Genomic DNA, 27,315 nt, shown 5'->3' on the forward strand with positions numbered 1-27,315 from the left:
TCCAGTGGGAAAATCCACCACACAAATGCAGTCAGGTACAGAGAGCAACTGCTGACTCAGGGTGAAGGAGGCCAGGCCTCAAGTGACCTGGCCTGTTTTCCTAAAAGGTGTAAGGGTTAGTCACCTACTACCACAATCTTAGGGCATCCCAGGTGGCTCAGTGGTAAAGAATCAGCCTCCCAACGCAGGAGACATGGGTTCAATCTCTGGGTTGGGAAGATCCTCTGGAGGAGGAAATAGCAACCCACTTCAGTATTCTTGCCTGGGAAATTTCTTGGATAGAGGATACTGGAGGGCTACAGTCTGTGGGATCATAAATGAGTCAAACACGACTTAGCAACTAAACAATAATACAATCCTACTTCCTAAGAAATACTGACAAGAAAAAGAACTGAAAAGATTATAATATTCATGAATTATTAAGTTATTTTGATAAACTTCGACAGTGTGGAAATTCTACTGGAAAATCGTGACGTTTATTTTCCTCTTCTCCTTTAACTTAATGACAAGCACAGCAACCAGTTCATGGCTTACAAAGACCCAAGACAAAGAAATGCACACCTTGAAAACTAGGGTCACCACTATGGGGTAAGCTTTAGTGCCCTACTTGACAAAGCTGCTGTTAAATGACTGTTCTGAAATGAGCATTTCTCTTACCTTTGTCTGTCTCTTTAAAGGACTGCTGGTTTATTTTGGAGGCACTGACTCTAGAGTCATTGCCGGTGAACTCTTCTTCTGTTTCTGGTTCTTTCAAATCTTGAAAAGAATCCAGTTCACCATCTAGGCTTTAAAAAAAAATCAATCACAGCATTCTGGAAGATTTCTACAGTCATTTAAAGAGGAGACTGCTTCAAATATTAGCAGCATAGCAATTGAAAAAAACTGGTTAACAAGTAAACATTTTTAAAAAAGGAAAAGGAAAAACTGTAAACTACCAGTCATGATGCTGAAAACTCACATGTGTGAACTTTCCCCACATTCAGACATGCTCAACTGCAAAGTACACCCTTCCTCCTGACCCCGTATTGCTGTGAGGTGGATCGAACAGGCTCTGTGTCTCTAATTCTTTTAACTACGAGAACGAGTGTTGAAGGTGGGGAAACTGAATCTTAAGTTAAATAACTCACAGGGTAACTGACAGGTGACATAATGAGCAAAAGGTGAAGCAGAACTAGAATCCCAGATGTTCTCTCCAAAAAGATCATCTGAATGTTGGCATTTCCAGAGCCAGCTGTTCAAAGGGAATACACTACAAGTCACAAAAGATAAGTTAAATTTTTCCGGAATTCTTTGGCAGTTCAGTGGTTAGGACTCTGTGCTTTCACTGCCCAGGGCCAAAATTTAGTCCCTGGTCTGAGAACTAAGATCTCAGAAGCTTTGCAGCACTGCCATAAAGAAAGAAAAAGAAATTCTAGCAGACCCTTTAAAAACATAAAAAGACATGAAATTTTAACAGCGTATAATATTTAATCCAATATATCTAAAAGATAATCATTTTAACATACAATCAATATTAAAAATAAGATACTTTACATTCTTTTACCTATTTTGAAAATGCCATGTTTATTTTTTACTTACAGCACAACTTAGTTGAGACGAGCCCCTTTTCAAGCACTCGACAGACACAGGTGCTGGGCAGCCCTGTAATTCCACACTAGATCACAAGGGACTGGTGGGAAAACTGTCCAAAGTTAAAACCTTTCACAGTCCTAAAGCTTCAACTTGAAACAATACCCAGACCATTTAAAGAAAATAAAACTATCAGTTCAATATGAGAAAATAATTTCCATGAACTTATAACTTCCCACAGTTTCCTTTCTCTATAATCAAACTTGGGACAGCAGGGAGATCAAACCAGTCAATCCTAAAGGAAATTATCCTGAATATTCATCGGAAGGACTGATGCTGAAGCTGAAGGTCCAATACTCTGGCCACTTGATGTGAAACGCTGATTCACTGGAAAAGACCCTGATGCTGGGAAAAACTGAGGGCAAGAGGAGAATGGGGCAACAGAGGATGAGATGGTTGGATGGTATCACTGACTCAACGGAGATAAGCTTGAGCAAACTCAGGGAGGTGATGATGGAGAGAGAAGCCTGGCGTACTACAGTCCATTGGGTTGCAAAGAGTCGGACATGACTTAGCAACTGAACAACAAAGCACAACATTAATCAAACTACCCATGTTTACATCTTTCTTTAAAAAATATTTATTTGGCTGTGTTGGATCTTAGTTGTGGTGTACGAAATCAGTTGCTCCACAGCATGTGGGATCTCAGTTCCCCAACCAGAGATCCAACCCACATTCCCTGCATTGCAAGGTGGATTCTTAATCACTGGACCACCAGGGAAGTCCCCTCACATCCATGTACACACCTTGACTCCAGATCAACTAGATGACTCTGTGAGCACGAAAGGAGACTGCAGTGACGGTAATGGTAACAGTGGTGCATCTGAGTGCCCTTCAATGTACTGAAGAGCATTCTAAGTGCCTCACACACACTAATAATCAGAAAATGAAACAATGCAAGCTCCAAGGTATCAATCACAGTAACAACAGATATTTCAGGCACAATGTTTTTTTCCCTCTCCAGAATTACCTCAACACTTCTCTTTATATATGTCACATCTTTATAGTTAAACATCACTTCAAAATGCTTGTTTGCTTTTGATACCTTAGCACTTCTTTCTGCCACATATTTTTGGCATTAATAATATTCAGCTTAGAACTTTATTTCACCTTACCTTCCACTGGTTTTACCCAGAGTAAAAGCTCCTCTACAAAACTGCTGACCCTTCACAGCCCAGCAGCACATGGTGTAATATTCTGTAGGCCCCAACCCCAGGGCTGACCTCTTCCATCTCTCTCTGCTACCTAGGTATAGCGCAGTGCTTACCACAGCAGGAGACACACAGGAGACACACCATACCGACTACCGCTGAATAAACTTGTAGTCATTTTTATCTTAATTCCTTATTAAAGAAATAAATAAATAAGGGAGCAAGGCCTTCTTTTGGGTCCTGGATGAAGAGCCATCTATCCTGCAGTGTAAATAACCCTGCATTATATCTGCGAACAGGACGCTAGGCGTGTGGTTCCATCAGATGCTCAGGAACTAGCGCCCAGTCTCCTCCACCGCCCAGCGGGCTCCGGACCGCGGATGCCTTCTCCCACAGAAAGGCGCACACCAGGCAACCTCCGCCCCCCTTGGTTTCTCGATATCCGGGGGAGGGGGGTGACCCCCAGCAGGACTCGGGGTACCTTGCCAGTTCACCGTGAGAACACCGCGGGGGGACGCAGGGCGCCGCCTCCTCTCGTCAGAGAAACATCTCAACGACGGACCGACTTTATCTCCACAGGAGAAGATGTCCAAATCCTCTGTGAACAGGAGGGAAGGCAGCCGAGGCGGCTCGGTAAGGTCCGGCACCGACCACCTCGTTCTCGGCGTGGGACACGAACTTCAGCAGACTGGCCTCCGAGCCGCTGGTCAAACAGCATGTAGTTCATCGCCTCCCCCGCCCCCGCCCCCAACCCGCACGCGATCCCGGCATCGACCCGGTGCCGATGACCCTGTTCCGCGTCGGAACCGAAAGACCCAGGCGGCAGGCCAAGTCCCCGAGGGCTCAACACAGTGCTTCTCCCTCAGATGAGCTCTAAAAATTGAATTCACACGATAAACTACCTACACCTGGGGCCTGCGGGGAACAAACAACCCAGCCACCGCCCTACCTGGGGTGCGGGGAGGCCGCCGCCGCTGCTCCGCCACGTCCGGCCGCCGGCGTCCCGGCTGGAAGAGAGCATGGAGAGGTGACCGGGGAGGGTCAGTCCCCCGGCCCCTGTCCCCTCCGACTCCTGAAACCCCGGCCCCGCGAGGCGCCCCCTTTCGCCGCCCATCAGGCACGCCGGGCCCCCGCACAGGAGCGGCCCCCGCGGACCCACCGGGCACCTTGGGGCACCGGGCCCCAGCACCTGCGGCGTGAAACCGGCTCGGACTCACCGCCCAGCGCCGGGACTGACGCAGCTCGGATCCTCACCCAAGTCTACGCGAACGCCTGAGCGCGTTCCCGCGGTGACGCGCATCGATCCTCCGACGCGCGTGCCCGCCGGGAGCCCGCTCCCAGCCCGCCGCCGTCAGGGGTCCCGCCTCGCGCTCACGCTCCAACCCGCAGATCCGGCGACCCGCGAACCTGGCAGGGCCGGGCCTCACCTCGCCGAGGCAGCCGCCCCCCAGGCCGTAGCGGCTTTTCAGGCGCTCCACCACCAGATCTTGCCCCGGCGGCTTCACGACCCTCGGTTCCATGGCCACGACCGACGTCGTCTCCCTGGCAACAGCGCGCGGCGGGGCGGGGCTGCGCGGAGAATATGCGCCGTGACGCACGACATGCCCTGCCCCCGGCAGGGACCCTGACTCGTTTCCTGGGGAACAGAGCTCGGACTCGTGGAGGGGCGGGCGTTGCGGATGAGTGTTACGACGCGCGTACACCCCGACTCCCGCATGCCGTCGGCGCGAACGCGGTTGGGCCCGGCTGCGGGCGTTTGTACGTGTTTGCGGCCCGTGGGGGCGAGATGCGAGCTGACGTGCGGGGCCATCGTTTCCTTTCCTTCCTGAGGGTCGCGGGCGTTCCGCTGGGGTCGGGTCGAGGCGCCATCCGGGTGCATCTTTCTCGTACGCAGCTCAGCTTGTCCTGGCTGGAGAAGTTGGTTTCGGCCTGAGCATTCGTTTCCAAAGCTGGGTCCACAGCTGTAATGGTTCAGGGCGCCTCTGCCCCGAAACCACGGAGAAGCGGAGCCCTCAGGACCGGCGCGCACGCACCGCCCCACCCCCCCGGCCCCGCACACACACACACACACACACACACACACACACACACACAGTCGGGGGTCAGGGACCCCACCCCCGGCCCCGCAAAACACACACACACACACACACAGTCGGGGGTCAGGGACCCCACCCCCGGCCCCGCAAAACACACACACACACACACACACACACACAGTCGGGGGTCAGGGACCCCCACCCCCGGCCCCCGCAACACACACACACACACACACACACACACACAGTCGGGGGTCAGGGACCCCACCCCCGGCCCCGCAAAAACACACACACACACACACACACACACACACAGTCGGGGGTCAGGGACCCCACCTCGGGCGTTGAGCAGGTGCTGGCCCAGGACAGCCTGTCTCCAGACCCCGAACAGCGCAACAGCCCCGCAGTCGCTCCGGCAGCGACGATGTGCACAACGTGCTTGGGGGACTCCAAGGTCCTACACTGAGTAGGCTGAGGAGAGCGTTCCCCTTGTCCAACTTTTTCCACTAGCCATTTCCAAGTGAGTGTTCAGTATATACCCCACTTGAAAACAGTTCTTTCTTTGGGAGTTCTGGTAATTAGGTGGCAGTCTGAGTTTACAGATATTTAATTATTCTCTCTTTGGTTCCAGAATGAACAAACGATTAGATGCACAAGTAATGAATTTTTTAAATATCATGGCTGTTAACAATTGTCACTTTATTTTTGCTACAAAATTCACCAGAAAAAGGTACTGCAACAGTCTAGTATAAAGCAAATTTTTAACCAAAGAACATGGTATAGACCTGTTTAAAATACTCATACTTTATCACAATAACTGCAAGGAAAAATTCAAGTTCTATCAGAACCAATGCAGTTTGAGGTAGTAGAAACAGATGACAGAAAGGTTTTTTAAAAAATCTAATTACTCAACTTAAAATGTAAAAATTAATTTAATACCTTTGAAAGGGCACAGGAAGCTACATATCATTTTAAGGAAAAAAGGTACTCTGCTTAAAAGATAATTTAACTATACAGGAGGTGCAAGAATTTATAGAAGAGCACTTTGGTTAAGTCTCTGCCCTCTGTGGCTCTACCCATTTACAAGTGAATCTCTGTTCATAACTGAACACACCAATAGTTAAAATTACCAAATATAGTCCAAATCTGAAATAAAAATTATCCAAGTCATGGTCCCTTTATTCAAACAGTAAGTATATCCATGCAGGAAGTCTAATATCTTAAAAGGAACTAAAATTAAATTGCATATATCATATTCTTTCAATAGTTTGAGAAGGTCTATTGCTTTTAACAAGATTAGTATTCCATTTTAATACAAATATGTCAGGAGTACATAAACACAAGTACACCTGAAAATACACCAGTGTTTAAACTTTTATTTCACACCATGCAAGGTCAATTATAACACATTAGAAAGTGACAACAGCTATAAGCTGCAATTTTACATTTGTACATTGGAAACGTCCATTTTCAAAAGCTGAACATAATTACCATGTTGTCAAAACAGCTAGGCCTCGATTCAACTTTTATACAGGTAAAATTTACTATGGAAAACAATGATTTTATATCTGTCCACATTCTGTGATGATAATTCGTCGACTAACAGACCCTTGAGGAGAACCAAATGATTCAATCTTTTTCACAGTATCCATACCGTCTTTAACAAACCCAAATACTACATGCTTAAAGTCCAAATGTTCTGCTTTTTTCAGTATTATGAAAAATTGAGAATTATTGGTGTTCTGGCCTTGACTGGCCATCGATAGTAAACCAGGACCTGTATGTTTCACATCAAAATTTTCATCTTCAAATTTATCTCCATAAATGGACCGTCCTCCTGTTCCATCATGTTTTGTGATATCTCCCCCCTGAAAAAAAGATTTCAATTAACAGGAATCCCAAATAAAACATTATAATACATACAGAACTAACCACTGAAGGGTAGGTCCTAAATACCCAGCTTCTCTGAGAATGTAGTTTGAAAACTAAGAAATTTGTGAAAGGAAACAAAAATGAAAAGATCTTTTCCCACCCTTAATTTCTATCAGGTTCAAGGCCTTAGAAATATGAACCCTTTTAGGCTGCAAGTTCTTGTGGGGATAGAAGCTGGGGGTGTGGAAAAGCTAAAGTCTACAATTACAGGTAAGGAAAAACACTCAGATTTCCCACACTTGTGTGCTGCACTTGTCTAGACCCTGTTGTGATGCACACTTAAAGACTTACTTGGCAAACAAAATCTGGAATCACTCTGTGGAATATGGAGCTCTTGAAACCAAAGCCCTTCTCTCCAGTGCACAGTGCTCTGAAGTTCTCAGCAGTTTTAGGAACAATGTTTGAAAATAATTCCATGGTTATACGTCCCAGGGGCTCATCATCTGCACAAACGTCAAAAAACACCACAGGATTTGTCTCCTTTGAGAACTCTGCTGTCAGTGATAACTGTCCTTTCTGGGGTTTCAATAAATTCTGTTGACATTCTTCAAATTTCTTCTTGAAACAATCAGCCATTTCTTTAGTTTTAAATCTCACTGCAAGCTGTTCCACTTTGGCTTCTCCATCTGTTAAACAACAAACAACACAGTGACCTTAGTGTTAAAATAACTGTTAAAAAATTGTTTTATATATTTGCAGTCAATGTAGAAAAGTCAAAAAACTAGAAAGTAGCACTGAGTGCAGAGCTCACCAGCATAATCTGAGGCAGTCCAAACTAAAGCGTTGTTGGAAACATTCAAGGGTTTCAGTTCCATTGTCTTGGTGATGACGTGGTTCGCACACACTTTGAACACCTGGTCTCTTCTCATCAGAATCCGATAGTAATTCTTCACAGTGTGCCAGAGGATCTTCATGTCTCCAACCCCACGCTCCTTCCACTGACTGGCCTCTCGATCCCACCTGTAAAGTTTGGCTCTCTCTTTAAATAAAATTTCTTCATCTTCTTCTCCAGATTTCACTTCTACCTGTGACAGGAGATGAAATTACCTATAAGCTGCTACTTATAAAATACTCAACAAATTCCAAAGATCCAAATTCCTTAACACACTGACATGAACAGAATTTGAAAAGAGTTAACATCCTAGGGTTACTAATACAGCAGATTTGGATGAGGCAGTAAAGATTTGTCATTAAATGTTTTCTTTGTACTTATTAACATTCTTCCTCTTTTTAGAAGTCAAATACAATCTTTTACAGGAGAGAAGAGGTTTAAAAAAAAATCTTGTTCTTCAAGAAAAATACTATCTACTGATTGAGGCTGAAACTGATAATTTGCCTAAAATAACATTTTTGTCTAGAAAAAGTACAATATACTTTTTATTGAAAGGACTGTGGCAAATGTGAGCTTAAATAGGTTTTTAATTTTTTGCCCTTTCAATTGTTATTAAAAACAAACAGGAAAAAATTAAATTCTTCCCAACAATTTCACACAGAATTTACCAAATAACATTTGTATGTAAATTTTTTTTACAAGGACGATTTACATTTTAAGATTGAACTTGCAATAAAAAGCTTCCATTTGCAACGGTCAATGTTCTGAAAGAAGTTGGTCAAACAAAGGTCAGCCCTACAAATCAAGCCCATGTCAAGTTTTAAGTTTTAAAATGTGAAGTTAGTTAGTATAAGGTTTTTACTCTTTAATATTTACCTCTGGTAGTGACACTATTGGTTCAAAATGGATATCTTCATTATGAACTACCTCTTCATCACTACCATCTTCAGCTTCGCCAACTTTACTGGTTGACTGTGATCCAAACACCGCTGCTCCAGTATTTGCCCACTGGAAATTTTTATCTGATGAATAAATTAGGATATTTAAACAGTGATATCTATTTTAATAAGCTTTTAATTCCCGTTAGAGTACTTTATGAATGAATCTAATTTCCAACGATGTGACATACTTCTAATTAAAATGCTTAAAACTGTATTCTCCTGGCAAGTTAAGCTCTAGTGGTGAGCACAAAGGATGTGTAGTAACATTTATGCCTGGGTGTACAGACAGGGTTGTCTAAGCCTTAGTGACACTGAACTTTCAGTAATGAAGCAGTTTCTTCATTCAAAGTACATCCTTTGAAAGGTGAAAACCCAGCTCAGCTCCAAGGGTAGTTTATTTCATAAAACATTCTATCACATGAAAAAAGTAACTTTAGAGCCTAAGAATGTTCTCCAAGAGGCCAAATCTGCTACTTTCAAAGCAGATTGAATACAAATTGGTAACTTCTCCACCTCAGCTCTCTTCTAAGGTAAGTGGAGTGAGAGCTTCAACTTCTTGCCCAGGTGGCAATGGTGGCCCCAGGAGCAGCTCACTGACGCCACCCCCACCCCACCCTCTCTCAAGCAAAACCAGGCTTAATGGGTGAAAAGGCTCCCCACTCCTACGCAGAGGAACAAAGACTTTTCTCTCCCTCAAACCCTAGAGAAAGGGAACACTAAATGCTGTTTTTTCCACATCTTAACTGTGACAACCCAGCCTGCTAATATTAATACATTCCCCACTATCTTAGAAGAAGGAAACCTCTCAACTCTTCATCGCTATGCTGACTGACAAACCACTGCTCTCTAATCCTACATCTGATCCAAACTCGGGAGAAGGCAAAAATTGTCACGTATCAGTTAAAAACTCAGCACCTTGAAGAAAGAACAAAATGAGTATCTAATGAAACAGTAAATTCTTCTAAGACAGGTTTATGGGGAGAAAAAAAAAACAGGAAAGAAAAAAAAAAAAGTCGTACAAATTAATAGCAAATGAATGTTCAAACAAAAGCACCATCCCAGATTGTGTGGGGGCTTCCTGAGGATAGTAAGCACAGACCTAGTTGATTCATAGGTGTAGGGCTCGAAAAGAACTTATTCAGGAACTCCCAAGCAGAAAAAAATTTTCAGTTATCCCAATACCTTGAGATGTATGGCAGAAAATCTCAAAATTCCTCCAAAGCAATGGTTCTTAACATTGGGTGCATATTAAAATCACCCCAACAGCTCCTATGAAAGACCAGTGCCTGCGTCTCACACCCAGAGCCCAACATAACCTATCAAGCGTTCCACCCGCCCCCCAACTTTAAAAAGCTCCCAGGAATTCTAATATGAAGCAGAGAATTGAAAACCACTGCTTTAAAGGGGCAGGAAAAAGAATTTATTCAGTAAAAGTATAAAGATAAGTCTGTCAGTAATCAATAACTGTATTCTAGGCAGCAATACCTAGGATGCTTCCACTCTGGGTTTAATGGAAACATTACAAAATCCCAAGGAAATATGATAAAATGTCAGTCAGAGGCACAGGGAAGCAGCATATAAACAGCTGTTTCTTATTTTCTCTTAGGAGTTTCTGTATGAGATATTACATACAGTAATATCTCATAGATATAGAGTGACCAGCAGACCTGTGTGAAGATGACTTTCAGGAGAAATAGAGAAAAAAGGAACAAAAGAAAGTGAAACAAAAATAAAATCAACAGATGAAGAAAAAGCAATCACCACAGAAATAACACATAATAGAAAAGGTGAAAGAAAAGACTCCTCTGGGCTTAAAACCAACCAAAACAAAAAGTTTAAGATCAAAAAAATCCACACAAGGTCAGAAATATGTTTAAGAAACAAAAAATCATTCTGATGAAACTGACCTTTAAAAAAAAAATTTAAATCCTACAAGCTCTTAATCAAAGGCTAAAGTATTAAAAATTTACAAGTGTGAAAACTCTCCATGAAAATATATGAAATGGATTCCAGGGGATTTACAGTTTCAAAATACTATTCTATGCTTATATTATTAGCACAATATAAATTAGACATTCAATACACAAGAAAACTAATCATAATTTAAAGGAAAGTAATGACAAATCTGGAGATAAATAAAAAAACAAAAGGAGAACTGATAAAACCAAAAGCTACTTCTTTGAAAAGACAAAGCACAAATTCCTAAAAAGCACAGATCTAAGGACACAAACTAAAAGGTGTAGCTTGAAAAAAAGAAGCTTGGTGGATAATATCACTGAATCAGCAGGTAACTCAGGGCAAGCCTCCCACACAGATATGGAGCTGTCCTATGTCAACTTTACTGCACAACACTGACAGAGTATCAAGCAACCTGACACATCAGCTTTTATTTGGCTTTTCATTGGTGGATAATTGTACCCACTCTATTGCTGCATTTGCTAACCTATTATCCTGTAACTTCAAGCTACTAAATAAATTCAAAATAAAGCAATGTGACATCAATGAAGCTATGAATGCCAAAGTAACGCAACATCTGAAGGTAATGTCTTAAAGTTTTATAAATGTTTCTGTAAATGACGGAACTGTGAAACAAGTAAAATATGTGTGATGGAATAACACTATTTCGAATTAATCATGTAAGTATGTATCTTCAATAAAATTTATTCCACAGATCAAGCATCAATTCAATTTAGGTGGTGCTATAATTTGTTATATGAAAGATATTTAGGAAGAGGAAAATACAGTATGCCATAAAACAAGGAAAAGGATTACTTTCTACAGATGATGCGAAAACAGACCAAAACTAGAAAAACCACTGGAAAAGATGGGAGAGCTCACCAGTTATAAATTAGCACAACCCTTATATGAAAAAATACAATCAAGGATAATGCAAAAACAGAAAACTTCAAAGTCATCTCCTTAAAAATTACAGATGTACATCTTGAAATATTAGCAAATCAAAAGTGTAATTAGAAGAACAATCCCAAAGTTACTCCAAAACTGGAGGGAGGGCTCTGCATTTCAGGATGGGCAAGACTAGCACAAGTTACAATGAATTAAGAGAAAATTCTCATGGTTATATTAATAATAGTAAAAGTAATAGTAAAATAGAAGCCCTTCCTTTAATAAAACACTAGACATCTGGAGGGAAGGGCCAGGAAAGACATGGCCAGGTAAGCAACAACCCTGCAACAAAGGACTCAGCCTCCAGGGGTGCCTACTTCTGTAACACAGTCACTGAAGCCTCCTCTTCTCCTAATCTTACCTTTGGATCCAAAAGCAAAATCCCCAGAGTTACTGGAAGCCAAGTCCGCAAATGACAGCCCTGTGCCACTTCCGAATCCAAATGCAACTGTTTTGCTTTCCACTGGCAAAAGGGAAAGAGCAATTTAATATTTCATTTAACATATGTCAAACACCAAGGATTTACCCAGGACCCAAAGGGAAGGGGTGTATGTGTATATGCTGGGAAGGGGGTAGGACCTGCTATACTACTGATGCAGTGGGGTGGAGTAAGGAGTATTTTTAATCTATTTATTTCTCTGAAGAAAACTTACAAGTTTACAGGTACTATTCTCAATGAACAATACACCAGAAGCAGCATGTTCAAAATCATTTAAAAAAAATGAGATGTAGATCTATACTAAGTCAGACAGAGAGCTACACAGCTTCTGCTTCACATGGTCTAGTATCATCTAAACAAACACTCATTCCAAGAAGGATTTCAGGAAATATCTATGTAAAGATTCTGTGTTCGTTAAGAGAATTGAATTCTCTCATGCCCCTTTGTGGAGAAGGCAATGGCACCCCACTCCAGTACTCTTGCCTGGAAAATCCCATGGACGGAGGAGCCTGGTAGGCTGCAGTCCATGGGGTTGCTGAGAATCAGACATGACTGAGTGACTTCACTTTCACTTTCATGCACTGGAGAAGGAAATGGCAACCGACTCCAGTGTTCTTCCCGGGAGAATTCCATGGATGGGGGTGCCTGGTGGGCTGCCGTCTATGGGGTCGCACAGAGGTGGACACAACTGAAGTGACTTAGCAGCAGCAGCAACATGCCTCTTTGTACATCTCAGTTTAAGAAAGGGAATTCCTGGATGTACATTTCAAAGTATCATCTCAGAACCACAGGTGTACCTTATGCAGAAATTCATGCCTACAAGGTTGCTATAAACATACACCAAATTTTACCTTGGCTTGTAGAATCTCCATCATTTTCCTTTCTAGTAGATAAATCCACAGGTTTGTCAACAGTTCCAGAAGAAACTGATGGTGAACTAACAGATTTGGTAGTAAACTCTGGCTCTTCAGATTTACACAAAAATGGCACAGTCACTTTAGTGTCATCTGTACATATGCCATCGGCTGAGCTAGCTATGTTCTTGTCCTGGGATTTCTGCAAAGAGAAAATAACAAATAACTATGCCATTAAATACTGAATGACAAAAAGGATCGTATGCTCTATTGTACAATAAGCAGATGACATGGAGTTCTGGACAAAGTGGAGTAGGCATACTTTTCTCTCCACCATGTTACCGTACCTCCAGTCTCTCTGGCACCTGCAACTCAACTACACTGAAAAGGACAAAGTGAGCAGAAGTAGCTGAGAAGTGGATGGGAGCAGGAGGACCAAGAATCTTGAGACATGAAGCAATGTGAGTCTACCAGAGAGGAACACTGGCTGAGATGCATGAGGCAGCCAGGTCTGGGGATGAGACCATGAATACCTCAGCCTCCAGGGGCCAGCCCATCCAGGTCCACAAGCCACAGCAGGAACCCAAAGAGGCACTGGTCTGAGCCAACTGCCCCCCGTAGTTGCTCCTGCTGGTGCTGAGATACGAGCCCTGGCACATGCTGCTGGGGTGCTGCCAGCAAGGATGCAGGCACTGGGTCCTGGGGCCCATCGTTCAAGCGGCCCACCCCTAGCCAACATGGCCAGTCCCTGCCTCGGGGGCCATCTCTGCAAGGACTGAGAGCACACAACCTCCTCTGAAACCCCACCCCAGGGCAAAGATGGCTTCTGGAAATGGACGGTGCTGAGCCGGAGGATGGCTAGGCAGAGAAGAAGAAAAGGGAGGTTATGACTGGGCCCCCTCGCTGACCTGCTTCCTACTGCTTACAGGGTCGTCCCAACAAAGGAGCACTGAACCTGAGTGAAAGGGTTTCTAGTCGGAGCTGCTGGACAGCATCAAGAGAAGAGATTTTTTCTCTGATTGTCCCCTCATTATGGCGTGTGGTCCCCAGGTATAAAAACAACTGGAGAGACAGGCAAAGTGACATCAGAAATCCTGGCCTCACCAAATCCGCTTTTAATCAAGACCATAAAATATGTCCCTTGAAGAAGACATATTTACGGTAAACTTCTGTGTTTAACTTACGAGAAAAAAAGCCTCTCAAGCTCTGAGGGACAGTAAGGTAGTAAGAACCTGGTGAGTTTTCTCCTGCCCCCACACATCAACCCATATCCCAGCAGGGGTACAGAGCTGTCCAAGAAACTGGGGCTGCCAACAGCACAGATAGAAAAGCATCCAAGAAGAGTTGGCTTTCTTTGGCTAGGGATGGGGAATGTCATAAAATGATCTGTTGAAAGATCAGACAAACTCTGAAAAGCTTCTAGCAATGTTCCAAGAGGTAAAGACAAATACGCTTAAGACAAATGAAAAGAGTTGTCAGGCAAACAAATATAAACCATAAAAGAAAATCCAACGGGAATTTAGAATTGAAAAATACAACAGAAATTAAAAAACCACAGAATGCCCCATCGAACTGCAGCAGCATACATTCCTCTCAAGTGCATATGGAACACTTAAGACAGACCACGTTCTAGGCTAGAGAACAAACCTCAGCAAATTCAAGAGAACGGAAATCATACAAAGTATATGCTCAGTCTATAATGGAATTAACTAACATTTACTACAGAAATACAGCTAGGAAAAAAATCTCCAAATATCTGGAGATTAAGCATTACATTTTTAAAAAACATGTTGAAGTCTCTGGACAAATTAACAGAGTCCATCAACAATGATCCATGGACATTAAACAGGAAATACATTTTAATGACCTTCTCAACTCCAGGAACACTATTTTGCCTATAAATGTGATAATGCAGATGAAATGGACCAATCAATTTCTCAAAAAAAGTAAACTGATAGAAGAAACAGATAAAATGAATTGGCCTATATTTATTAGAGAAAATGTATTATCAATTAATACATCCTTACAAAAAAAAAAGTACCTGGCCTGGTGGTTTCAGTGGTAAGTTCTATCAAATATTTAAGAAAGAAATATCACTAATTCCTACAGTGTGTTCCAGAAAACAAGCAGATGGAACACTCCCTAACAGGGTACATGCAACAAAAACTGACAGGAGAAGCAGATTTGCTGGGCAACACTCTTGTCAATAATCAACACAACAAGCAGATGAAAAATTAGCAAGGATACACTGGACTTGGACACTACAGCATCAACTGATTTGATTTAAAAACCTGTTTTCAATGCAAAACAAAAAAAAATTACATTCTTCTCAAGTGTACAATGAACACCCACTGAAACAGTCGTCAAGAATTCTGTAAGAACTGAAATTATTCAAAATACACTTATAGACAATAATGGAATTAAACTATAAATCAGTAACAATGACATCTGGAAAACCGAATATTCGGAAGAAACATACTTTTATCCAATGCATTTGTCAAAAAGAACGTCTCAAGGAAAATTAATAGTTTGAACTGAATGAAAGTGAAAATATCTCATATTAAGACTTGTAAGATAGAGCTAAACAGCTCTTATAGGAACTTAAAATGTTTATTAGAAACAAACTGTCTTAAAATCAGTTAATTTAAGCTTCCACTTAAACTAGAAAGAGCAAAATAAAACAACATTCTTCAAGGATTAAAGACAGTGAATGTACAAAGTCCGGAATACCAGCTGGTGGCAGAAAGGAATGCACTATCACTACACACAGTGACCGGGCCACATCTCAGAGGCACTGTGCTAAGTGAGAAAAGTTCATATCAGAGCTTACATGCTGTATAATTCCATTCATGCCAATCTGGAAAAGGCAGAAACAAGCAGATCAGTGGCTGCAGAGGTTCTGGGTGGGGAGGGATCTGAACTGAAAGAGACAGTAGGAAGGAATTCTTTGGGGTCTGGAACTATTCTGTATGCTGCCTACGGCGGGGATTACAAGAACTCAGGCATGTTTAAGAACTCACAGAAAACATACACACAACAAAAAGTGAATTTTACTTATGAACTTGAAAAATATAAATGAAAAAAGTCATTATTTCTTAATGACTGAAACAAAAGGAAATGGTAGTCCACTCTGTTTGTGTCAAATGATTTAGGCTATCACAGTAGTAGTGTTTATTATAGCCAAAAAGAAGAAACAACCCAAATGGGCATTAAACACATGAACGGATAAATAAAATGTGATAAATTCATACACTGGAATGTTATTTGGCCATAAAAGGACCAAGTACAGATAAATGCTACAATGTGGATATATCACAAAAACTTACTAAATTAAAGAAGCCAGACACAAAGGACCACATATTATGATGTTTATATGAAATGTCAGAAAGGCAAATCAGAGACAGAAATGGTACATCAGTGGTTATCCAGGCCTAGGGGAGACAGGGAGAAATGGGAAGGGTGATGACTGTTAGAGGTTAACAGGGCTTCTTTTGGGGATGATGAAAGTGGGTGAATTAAACAACAATAAATGTCACCCCCGAAATGCTGACTAGATTACTTGGGAGAGGAATGTCATAATTCAGCTCCTAACACATCCTCCACTTAAGAGGCCATGAACAAGAAACTCCTGTAGACAAATCCAAAGGCTGCTCCCTCGTTCAGCACTGCACCCTGACCCTTGGCAGTCCCGGCACACAGTCAGCACCTGTAACCACAGCATGCTCAAGCACTTTAAGCCAGGATTGTGCATGTCAAGAGTTCATGTAGTCAGGAATGAATCAGTGTAAAGCAGGAAAGATGTGTCGTAAGAGGACATCATCTACATCCATCCACAGAACATTTTAGTTTAATGGCTGTTAGTTCTGTTTCACCTCTGTCTATCAAAGTGCACTCTCCTCCAAAATTACAATTCACTGAAACAATTTTTTTCCCACCCTTATAGTGACTTACCACATTTAGTTTCTGTGGCAAAAGGAGCCCCTAGGATTTTTATTTAAAGAATATTGTGTTACAGGATATTTTACAAAAAGATTTTAACTTATGACAATGATAACACAACAGTCACTCAAATAAGATATTTTAATAGCTATGAACAGCATAGTACACTGACAAAAGAGACCAAGTCCTGTGGACACTACAAGCAGGAAAAGAATAAACACTGTACAACTCAGCATGTGCATCAGCACTGAGATTACTTCTCAGTTCTATTTTTAAGGCTTGAAATACATTAAAAAATGTTAAGTTTATTTTTCAGTTTTGCACAAAGAAAAGTGAAGCCATATTTAACTGCACTGTTCACTTAGTATGACTGGACTGCATCTGCCAAGTGAATGACCGCATGCCAATGCCTCCAGCAGCAGTGATTAGAGGTGACTGACAGAAACCACACACTGTGCACTGCCACTGAGACAGGGAAACAGCCGAGTGACGGAAATACACTTTGGATTCAGCACAGCTGAATGCAGAAACTTTAAATAGTACTTCCACAAATAAACCTATCTGGTTATAAATGAGGGAGGGCTGTGTCTACGTTAGCTCTTGTGCACTGATGAACAAGTTTACACCTACGGAAGAGCCGGCACAGCCTCGATGGACAGCTGAGAGAGCAGGCTGGCTACTCCTCAGTGTCAAACAGACAGTGAAGGTCAGTAAGTCTTCCACAGATCAGGACGCATGCTGGCCATCTCACACTCTTCTCATGTATCCGTTAAAGAAAACACTGCATTCCCAACTCCAGGACCTACTTTATTTTTACCATATTTACAACAATTTTTAAAAAAGTATTTCATGAGGAGCAAGGAACCATTCTGATTATGTCAATATTGTAAACAATTATAAACGACTAGTGTTCTAGTTTCTGTGGAACACAAATTCAGACACCAAGGTGCTGACAACTATTAAAATGACTACACTTGAACTAAGAAAGTAGTCAGATCATGAACTTACAAAAAGCCAAGTATACAGATCATGAAAACTAGGCTTCAAATGCTATTTCCTATCCACTCTGCCCACTCCAGAATCATGTAACAGGCACAAAAAGTATAGCACTTAATTCGTTCTTGGTACGGCAGTAGACCTTGTCAGGGACATCAGCATCGTCCATGCTACCACTGCAACTTCTCAAACCCAGCACACACGCAGCAGTGATAGGTGGGCCTTCTGGTCCTCTGCCCAGAAAACAGTTTCTCATCCTCTAGCCAGAGCTGACCAAGGCGCCCACCCACTTGCCAGATGCACCCTACTGTTACCATGTGCTAAGAACACTCTAGTTTATTGCATCAACAAAGGCGACTGAGCCAGAAGGAATGCCAGAGACAGTCTTACTTGTGCCTCCTGCACTTTCTGAAGCTCCGACTGAAAGTCGTCCGCATTTCCATTGTCCTCATCAGTGTCACTGCAGACGCCACAAAAAAATGTAGGCGGAAGCTTCAGAGTGTCTGCTTTTGCCTTCTCTTCAACTGTTGGCTTCTTTTCCCAAACAATAACACATTCTTTCTCATTATCTGAAAATCCAGGCAACGCAAACAAAGGAAAGTTAAGATAAAAGTAGATGAAGCCCAACCAACTCCACAATAATGGCCCACAATGTCACCTACAGATTAAAGACCCAAACACTAAGACCCTGGATGCTAATGGAGAACTAGCACCACCAGGAGTGATGTTTTCCCTTCACATTATTTTTAAATATTTTAAATCACCAAGGCAAAACTGCAATTCACCAATGTAAGCAGATTGGGAGATTCCTTTAAACAGAAGATTTTTAAAAAACACTTTAAATTATTTGTTTTAATGTTACATACCTGTTAGATTTTCTTCTGATAGTCTACATGTTTCTGAGTCATCCAGATACAGTTTTCCATTGAGTTTCTTGACAGCTGTGTCGAAATCTTCATCTTAAAGTATAATTTATTAAATAAATAAAAGAAATTGCAGTAACTTTCAGGAGATTTCCCAGTCAGGAATCTAGGAAAATTATCTGCAACTTCCCATTCACTCTCCCTTACTCCCTACATCCAAATAGCAACCAATTTCCTGATTCTGCACCCAAACACCTAGTCTAAGCTGCTCTGGCATTTTGGGGCTCTGAATGCCTTTCTCCAGTTCCTACAATCCAGTCCTCTAAATCACTGCCCAAATGTCCTACCGAAATTATTTTGAGCCCGTAAGTCCCTGCCTGAGAACTCAGATGGGGTCCATAGAGCTTTCCTACTCAGACCCCGTTCTTGCTGCATGGCTCAGCCACCCCTCTGAGACTCGGGGGAAATCAGAACTGCTTTCAGTCCCCTCAGAACACCTGTCCTGTTCACAGCAAAGACCGGGGGAATGCGGACACACAAAGGCAGCTCTTCTAACCATGACATCCACTGACTGTTCACACACATTTAGAATCAACACGGACCTGCACGAACAGCAGGGGTGGGGGCTCCAGGAGGCTTAAAGTAACTTCATGAGGCCCGTTCACTACGATGAGCATGAACAGAATGCTCTACAGCAACAAGAGACTCACCGTCTTCCTCCTCCTCGCTGATGTAGTCTGGCCTGTTCTTATAGCAGAAAAATGTGGGGGGAAGCTGAAGTCTGCTTGCAAGAGCTCTTTGCTCAGGGGTTGGGGTTAGCTCATACACAATGAGAACATCATCATCAGAGGGAAGATCCTCAGGTTTTTTCCTCTCTTCCACTACAAGACAAGTCAGAAAGACTGATAAAGACAAGGTGGTAGGTAATTAATACCAATATTGTAAGTCAAATAAAAATCTTGGAACTTCATTTTTAGGTTAAAACAGCATGCTGATGAAAACACACATTCTGATGTGGACACAGCTCATAATAACTGTCAGAGTTAGAAGCCTGAGGAAATGTTCTAATAACCTTAATAACCAGGAAATAAATCCATTTTACTTTCAGTAACTAACCACCGAAGAAAATACTACTGATGGCTATAAATTTAAAAAGGTATTTTAAGAGTGCTGCCATAACCATACTTGGCATACTAAATGGTTTAGCAAAGTATCCATGCATTTGCTACAACTGAAAAAAATTAAAGAAATCATGAGCAAATATTAGTATAAATACAAAACTAACTCAAAGCCAGTACCAATGAGACCCTACAAAGAAAGCTAACAACTGCCAAGGCCGGTGAATGATTAGAATTACATCCACTTTCCTGTATTTCCAAGCATGATAACATTAAATTAAACCTGTTACCCTCTGGGTAAATCATACTGTAAGCATCTAAGACAATGTCTGTTCGCTGAAGAACCACGACCACCACCAAAAAGGCAAAAGATGGGGAGAAAAGAAACTCTTCACACAATAGGTCATGGTCTGTAAGAAAGGACTTCTAACAGAGCAAGCAAAGTCATGGAGTGTGGCTGTGAAGCAGTGCAAGTGCAACCAGTCCAAAGTGAGATGTACTCCATGTGGGAAAACACACACAGGGTTTTGAACATGTGGAAAAAAGAAAGGGGGATAATCTCATTTTTCATACTGATCAGAGATTGAAAGGGTACTCTGGATGTAATGGGCTAAGTTGAATAGATTATTAAATTTAACTTCATCTGTTTCTCTTATTTCACCTGTTTCCTTTTATTTTCAAACGCTGATACTAGAAATTTTAAAATTACATATACTGGTCATACTTTATTTCTACTGGATGATGCTGATCCAGAAAACAGCTCTTTAAAATGCTGAACCAGCCTTTCACTCTCTCTCCTTTGTTACAAAAACTGAGCATCAGTTCTTGGCCAGGCCCCATGAAGAGGACACTGTGAGACAGATTCCTGTTAAATGAGATGGCCTCCTTGGGCCTCAGTCTCAAGTCCCCATCTCTTAAGGTCGTCTGAAACCAGGACGTTCTCGCACCTGAGAACTGGGCTTTGTCCCGCAGCAGTATGTCAGAGCATTTGCTCCCAGACCAGGGCTCTTTGGCTAGGGTCCACAGAGTCTGTGCACAAGTATGTACACACACACACACACACACACACACACACACACACACACGCCACACAACTTTTCAAATACTGCATCCTTAATCATAAACATTAAGAGCTGCTGCAGTTAGGAGCACAACCTGTGTACTTTACAACTGAGCTCCTAGAAATCACAGGTGGTCACTTGATTACTGCAGCTGTCTGGCATCCGAAACACAGCTGTCCTTCTGGGGGTGAGTCTTGGTCTCCACAGCCTGCTCCTGAGGGTCTCTCACAGAGCGCACTGCTGAGTCCTCCACTCCACTCCACTCCACTCCAGCATGACTCCACAAGGGGCCTGCTCTAACTGGGAATAGCGAGATACGGGGGAGCTCTTCCAATAGGGCAGACTTTCACACACAGGATCTTTGTCAACCAGGGAGCCTAGGTTCCCTGTGGTCCACATGCTGCTGCTACCGTGTCTGGACAGAAGCAGACAGTGATGGTTAGGTGACACACAGGTCTTCACTAATCACAGGAGAAAATGATGATGTACAAAACAGACATGGTAAAGACCACACAGATCCACCTCGAAAAGACGGAGTACAACATGTGAGAAAACATGACATCCAAGTAGGAGAGCAGTGTTACGGGCTCACGAAAGCCTTGTCACATGCACGCTGCAGCATCAGGCACTTGATCTCATACAGCCAGTTACACTGCTGAGCACCAGCAGCTGCTGACAAGCGGACGCCCTAGCATACTGCCAGTGCCAGCTCTGTACCTCTGTTCTCAGGCTGGGAGGAAGGGGTGCTGGTCCAAAAAGCCATTGGATTAGATTTAAAAAGGCTAAAATTAAATCCTAGAAAATAAAGAGTATTTCATTTTTGAACATTTTGTGAATTAAAATGAACGCAATTTTAAAATATAAAAGCCAGATTCCGTCCATTTACACCAATGTGGCTGTCCCACACATCCACCTATCCTATCCCAAGGCTTTCATTCTTTGCTCATTGCCAAGACTGCTCATGGCCAGATTGCCTTACCTAAAATGTGAGCATGCAGTACCGTCCAAGAACATAAGGGTAGTAACTGCAGAACAAACCTACTGAAGTCACTAGCTTCAAGTGAACCCTCAGGATTTGAGTGCTAGTGGCCTGGACCCAGTGCTGAGCTGAGTTCTTGTGCTCTGTGGACAGACATGTCTCCCTGAAGCCGACATCTCAACAACGTGCACACACCCTCTCTGCTGCTGCTGAACACTCACCACTAAACCGGTTTAGGGAAGAAAACAACCCACACAGACATATTTTCGGAAGGAAAGTGGGGAGGGAGAGAGGGTGAGAGGAAGACAAAGTCTGCCTCATCTAAAGACCAAGCGCTTACCCTTTTCTGGAGTTTTAAACGTGTGGCTGGTTGAGAACTGCTCCTTCAGAAAAGCAGGAGAGGTGTTTTTGACTTTGCCGTCAGAAGCCGGTTTGAGATCAGAGTTCTGCGACTCCTGGCAACCACCAGGTTCCACTTTTCTCTCAGATCCACTCTGGGCTGCTGAACTGGCTTCACTACTGTTATTTTTCAGAGGTGTGTTAAAACTAAATCCAAACAATGATCCAGTAGCTGAACTGTTGCCAAATGCAAATGGTTTTGACTTTTCACTGCTAAAAATGCTTTTAACAGACTCAGAACCAAATACAAACTTTGGGGGTGAAACTACTGCTTTTGTTGTTGTTTCAGGGGTGCCAGACACCCCGCCAATTTCTGAGGTTGTGTCTGCCGCATCATCACCCTGAGACAAATCAGTTCGTTCTCTGGTGGTTTCTTCTAACACAGCAACAGCCATTTTCCCACAAGGTGACTCCCTGGGAGTGGTCGAACGAGCAACGTGAGGGGTTATCAAAAAATCTTTTTCTTGGGCCACTTTTGCTTCATCAAATATTTTCTTAAATGAGTCTGCAACATCCTGTAGTTTAAAACGAACAGCTAAATGTTCTATTTTTCTTTCTCCATCTGCAAAATCACATGCAGTCCACACCCACACTCTTTCGGTCCCTTTCATATTTTGCAAAGTCATGTCTGGAGTTATTCTGTGGTTGGCACAAAGTTTTAATACCTGGTCCCTTCTCATCACTATACGAACTTGCTTGTTTTCGTAGTTCTGTAAAATTTTTATATCGCCGATGCCTCTTTCTTTCCACTGACCAGCATCTTTATCATACCTGTAGAGTTTGGCTCTGTGACTAAAAACAACTTGTTCGTTTTCTTCCCCACTGGACACCTCGACTAGATCAGGCAAAGGGACAACAGGCTCGAAGTGCTGTCCGTCTCTCTCCTCCTCCTGAGTGACATCAGAGTCTTCATCCGTGCCCACTGAGGCCCCACTCTGATTCAACTTGCCAGGGGACTTGGACGGGCTCAGAGCAGACTTGAAGCTGAAGTTAAAGCCAGTGGTAGACTCGCCGAAGCGGAAGAGGTTTTTCCTCACGGGGCTGCTGGCTAGCGGGGAGGCATGCACAGAGCTGCTGCTCACACTGTCGTCCAAGGCGTCCTCCCTGAGGTCATAGTTGTCCCACTCCAGGGTGGGCCCCGTGGTCTCAGTGTTTGGCGCGCCACTCACATCGGCAGCAGTGGCAGCTCCTGCTCTGGAATCCTTACTGTCTTCCTCACTGACTTTTGTCTGATCGTTCGTCAAAAACGTCTTGAAATCTTTTAGCCCACTCTTCATTTCTTCCGCTCTCTGTATTAACTTGGCGGCCCTGCCAGTATCCACAAGCTTATGGGGAGTCTGCAGGGGAATGTCTAACAGAAGTCGCTGGCATTCCTCAAATTTCTGCTTGAATTCTTCAGCCAGTTCAGGTGTCTTGAATTTTGCCGCCAGCTGCTCGAGTTTGGCATCGCCATCAGAAAAGTCACTGGCCAACCACATCCAAGCCCTGTCCGAGCCGGAGAGGGGCTTCAGGTGCATGGTGGTGGTGATCCAGTGGTTGGCACACACCTTTAGCACCTGTTCTCTCCGCATCAGCATCCGCAGTTTGCCGTTGACTTCGTTTTTGAGGATTTTTAAGTTCCCCAAGCCCCTTTCTTTCCACTGACTTATCTCAGCATCAAACCTAAATAATTTCACCCGCTGTGAGTAAAGAACTTTCTCATCTTCCTCTCCTGTGACCAGCTCCACTTTCTCAGGCATCTGGACGACTGGTTCAAAATGGATGTCGTCACTGTCCTCGGTCTTATAGGCATCATCATCTTTCTCATGATCAGCACAAGCGTCCACTTTATCAGCTAGTTTACTACTTTGTGATGAGAATAACTTCTCTCCAGCACCTGAAAATCCCTTGAAATTGGGGTCTTTTTTGCCAAACTGAAACCCTTCTCCTGAATTTGACTTGGCAAGATCTGCAAAGGTGAAAGTGCTGCCAGTCTGACCAAAGATCACAGTACTCCCGTCTTTCTGACCACCAGTATCTTGAGCCTGACCACCAGTATCCTCGCCAAAGGACTTCTCAGTAGTCTTCTCCTGATTTTCTGTCTCTTGAATGCCAAATTTAAACCCACCAGCAGACACAGGGACAGAAAAACTAAATCCTTCCTTTGCTGATTTAGAGTCTGTATTAGAAGAACTCTGAAATTTAAATGAAGGTGCATTTTCCTGATCCACGAGCCCAAATTTAAATCCCTGTTCTGCATTGGCAAACTTAAAGGCTTTTTCTGAAAAGTTACTCTTAAATCCTGTTCCTGTCTGACTTGCACAGGAGTTACTTGCCTCAGCTGTGGAGCCCACAGGGAAAGTGAGAGGCACTTCTGCAGCAGGGTTCTGGGTTGGGTTAGAGGCACCACAAGCCACACATTTTGGAGAACTTCCTTCATTTCGTATCATGCAGACATTGCAATCCCACTGTCCCTCCTTCTTGGCGAACAGCTCCTCAAGTCTACTCTTTGGAGCCTTGCCTGTTTCTGAAGAAGCAGGTGCTGGAGCAGCAGAAGCTGGAGGATTCTGACCTGGGTTCTGACAGGCCACACACTCGGCCGTGCTGGCCTCATTTTGCACTGAGCAATCCCACTGTCCTTCCTTCTTGGTGAAAATGCCTTCAAATCCACTCTTTGGAGCCTTGCTTGTCTCTGAAGTACCAAACTTTAACGAGGCAGGTGCTGGGGCAGTGAAGGCAGGTGAACTTTGTTTCCGTGGAGTCTGACAAGCCTCACATTTCACAGAACTTCCTTCATTTCCTCTCAAGCAAACACTGCAATCCCACTGTCCCTCCTTTACTGAAAAAACGGATTTGAAATCACTGCTGGCAGTCTTAGGAAGATCTCCCTGGCCAAATTTAAAGGAAGGCTGCTTAACAAGTGGAGATCCACTTTTGCTAGCAGGCTTTTTACTCTGACATTCAATGCATTGAGACACAGTGGGGTCATTTCTTACTAAACAAACACCACAGTCCCAGTGTCCTTCCTTCTTTAGAGTCACCAGAGCAGATCTACCGGGCGTATGTTCTGAGCCGGGTTTAGGAGCCGAGACAGTTTCAACTAATGGTGGGCCGAGGAGCTCCTTACTGCCTGGGTTTAGATTCTGGCATGATATACACTTCTTAGCAGTTGCCATGTTCTTCAGTGAGCAGATGTTGCAATGCCACCAAGACCCTTCTTTCTTTGCAACCTGAAATTCAAAATTCATAGTCATGCCATCAGATTTGTCAATATCCTTACTGTCATGACCTGTGGGTTCTTTTATAGTTCTCGTGGCCTGATGGGTGGTTGTGGCTACATTTGCTCCTGAGGCTTTCAACAGGCTCTGGGCCTCTTCAAACTTGCACTTGAAAAGGGCTGCCTCCTCAGGCGTCTTGAACCTAATGGCCAGCTGCTCTGGTTTGGGCGACTCATCGGCATAGTCCAGAGCATACCACACAAAGGACCTGTCTGAGCCAGCGTTAGGGGCAAGGGCCATGTCTGGGCTGATGTAGTGATTTGCACAGATCTTCAGCACCTGCTCACGTCTCATGAGCAGGCGGATTTTACCGGAGGTTTTGTGCCTGAGGATCTTAACATTGCCGATTCCACGCTCCTTCCACTCTCGGGATGCTGCATCGAAGCGATACAACTTTGCACGATTGCAGAAGAACTCCTCCTCGTCCTCCTCACCAGTCCTCACTTCGATCTTGTCAGGAAGAGGCACCACGGGCTCAAAGTGAGGGCCATCATCCTCCTCGTCCCCCTGTGCACTTCCCCCATCAGCATCGTGACCCTTGCTGGCGGGCTCTGTGGCAGGCACTCCGAACACTGATTTCCCTGGGCTGTAGAAAGTAAACATATCATCACTGCGTCGAAAACCAGAATTCTTTGGCTGATTTGTACCCATGTTCTCGGTTAATGAAATTCCAGGCACATTTTTGCTTCCAAAATTGAACGTATTTCGAGGTCCCATGTTTTGAGCAGCTTTTGGTCCACTGTACCCATCTCCCTGCAAAGGTTTATCTGAAGTCAGCAGACCTAAGAGGCTTTCATTATTGTTGTAAGTCGTAGAAGGGGGCTGTGCCACAACCTGTGGTGAGGAAAACGTGAAGTCACCATCATTTGACTTGAAATTTGAATTAAATTTGAAAGGAGTCGGCTGTGTTGTATGTGCAGGTGCTGCCAGAGATGGCCTCATTCCTTCACCAGGCACTGGGTGAACAAAATTGGTTTTTCCAAATTCTAAAACCTTAGGTTCTGCAGACCTTGAAGCATGTGCTGCAAGTGGAGGTTTTGTAAAATAACCTGGTTCTGGCAAAGGTGGATTTGTGCTCGTCTGTTGAACATTGTAATTAAAGTAATCATCACCCCTGGGTGACAGAATTCCTGTTGCAGGAGACTCAAAACGCAATGGGGGGCCATACATGTCTTGAGAGAACATGCACGCTGATGAGCTCTGCACGGGCGGCGTGTGCATCTGCTGGGGGTAGCCGTAGACGTGCTGCTGAGGTGGAAGCCTGTTCATGCCATAAACCGGCCCCTGGAAAAAGACAAAGTGAACACTTTTGTAGGCTGTCCATAAAACTATAGCTTATCTCGATACAAACCAATTCTCAAGAACCTCAAGCATGAGTATAAATACACCACTAGAGCATAACAGTGTGTTCTTAAGACATTGCTACAAGGTACTTACAGCTCTAGTTCTTGGCATGTCCCAAAAATCGCCTTAACCAAAAACAGCACCTTACACATCTAATTCTCCTACACTAGATCCGTAGAATAAATACTTTCCTCACTCCTAAACACAGTGTCAAATGATGTTGATAATGATGATGATGACGATGAGCACTGACAATTGTTCATGTGCCACTTGGGCATAGCTTCAAGTTCTGTACACATAGTACCTTATTTTAATATTCTCAAACCCTACAAACTAAGGCACTAGTATCATTCTATACATAAGGCACAGAGAAGTTAAGAGCCAGGGCCTGGATGCACCCAAACCCCAGTCTCTGCCCAGCTCTGCTGGGGCTGGTCTCCATGGACACTTGGTCACAGTGCCTAGGCCTGCGAGTGCCACCCACAGTGCTCCAGGGAGTGCATCACAGTCCTGCCTCTTTCACAACCAGACGATGAAGCTCCCACCACCACCACTCCTGTTCAAAAATATTCTAGATGTTCACATATATGGTATTAAAATTAGATAACTAAGAAACATATCTTCTCTATCCAGAGAGAAAT

At 43.5% G+C, this 27,315-nt stretch overlaps 2 protein-coding genes across 7 annotated transcripts in view; both read right to left on the reverse strand.

The window, feature by feature from the left end:
- CCDC138 (coiled-coil domain containing 138) overlaps positions 1-4,317 on the reverse strand; it is a 29,725-nt gene extending 25,408 nt beyond the window's left edge. For 3 of the 4 annotated variants that reach the window (XM_020902440.2, XM_070478931.1, XM_070478938.1), the window contains exons 1-4: positions 4,208-4,317; positions 3,730-3,787; positions 3,262-3,378; positions 658-780 (exon numbers count right to left, since the gene is read on the reverse strand). In XM_020902440.2, coding sequence (XP_020758099.2) covers positions 658-780; positions 3,262-3,378; positions 3,730-3,787; positions 4,208-4,300 — 391 coding nt within the window. In that variant the 5' untranslated portion in view covers positions 4,301-4,317. The remainder of the gene's footprint in view (positions 1-657; positions 781-3,261; positions 3,379-3,729; positions 3,788-4,207) is intronic. The other variant, XM_070478933.1, reaches the window with a different exon arrangement.
- Positions 4,318-5,476: 1,159 nt separating this feature from the next.
- Positions 5,477-27,315, reverse strand: part of LOC110142965 (E3 SUMO-protein ligase RanBP2-like) — a 57,926-nt gene continuing 36,087 nt past the window's right edge. Inside the window, exons 20-30 of one of the 3 annotated variants that reach the window (XM_070478958.1) lie at positions 22,015-26,614; positions 21,413-21,490; positions 19,227-19,397; positions 18,520-18,612; positions 18,044-18,222; positions 12,716-12,920; positions 11,787-11,888; positions 8,457-8,602; positions 7,500-7,773; positions 7,040-7,374; positions 5,477-6,684 (exon numbers count right to left, since the gene is read on the reverse strand). In XM_070478958.1, coding sequence (XP_070335059.1) covers positions 6,379-6,684; positions 7,040-7,374; positions 7,500-7,773; positions 8,457-8,602; positions 11,787-11,888; positions 12,716-12,920; positions 18,044-18,222; positions 18,520-18,612; positions 19,227-19,397; positions 21,413-21,490; positions 22,015-26,614 — 6,489 coding nt within the window. In that variant the 3' untranslated portion in view covers positions 5,477-6,378. Of the gene's footprint in view, positions 6,685-7,039; positions 7,375-7,499; positions 7,774-8,456; positions 8,603-11,786; positions 11,889-12,715; positions 12,921-17,795; positions 17,961-18,043; positions 18,223-18,519; positions 18,613-19,226; positions 19,398-21,412; positions 21,491-22,014; positions 26,615-27,315 lie in introns of those variants that run through there. The other 2 variants (XM_020902434.2, XM_020902438.2) reach the window with 2 other exon arrangements.

This window comes from Odocoileus virginianus, chromosome 2, assembly GCF_023699985.2.
Source record: "Odocoileus virginianus isolate 20LAN1187 ecotype Illinois chromosome 2, Ovbor_1.2, whole genome shotgun sequence".
Taxonomy (NCBI): domain Eukaryota; kingdom Metazoa; phylum Chordata; class Mammalia; order Artiodactyla; family Cervidae; genus Odocoileus; species Odocoileus virginianus.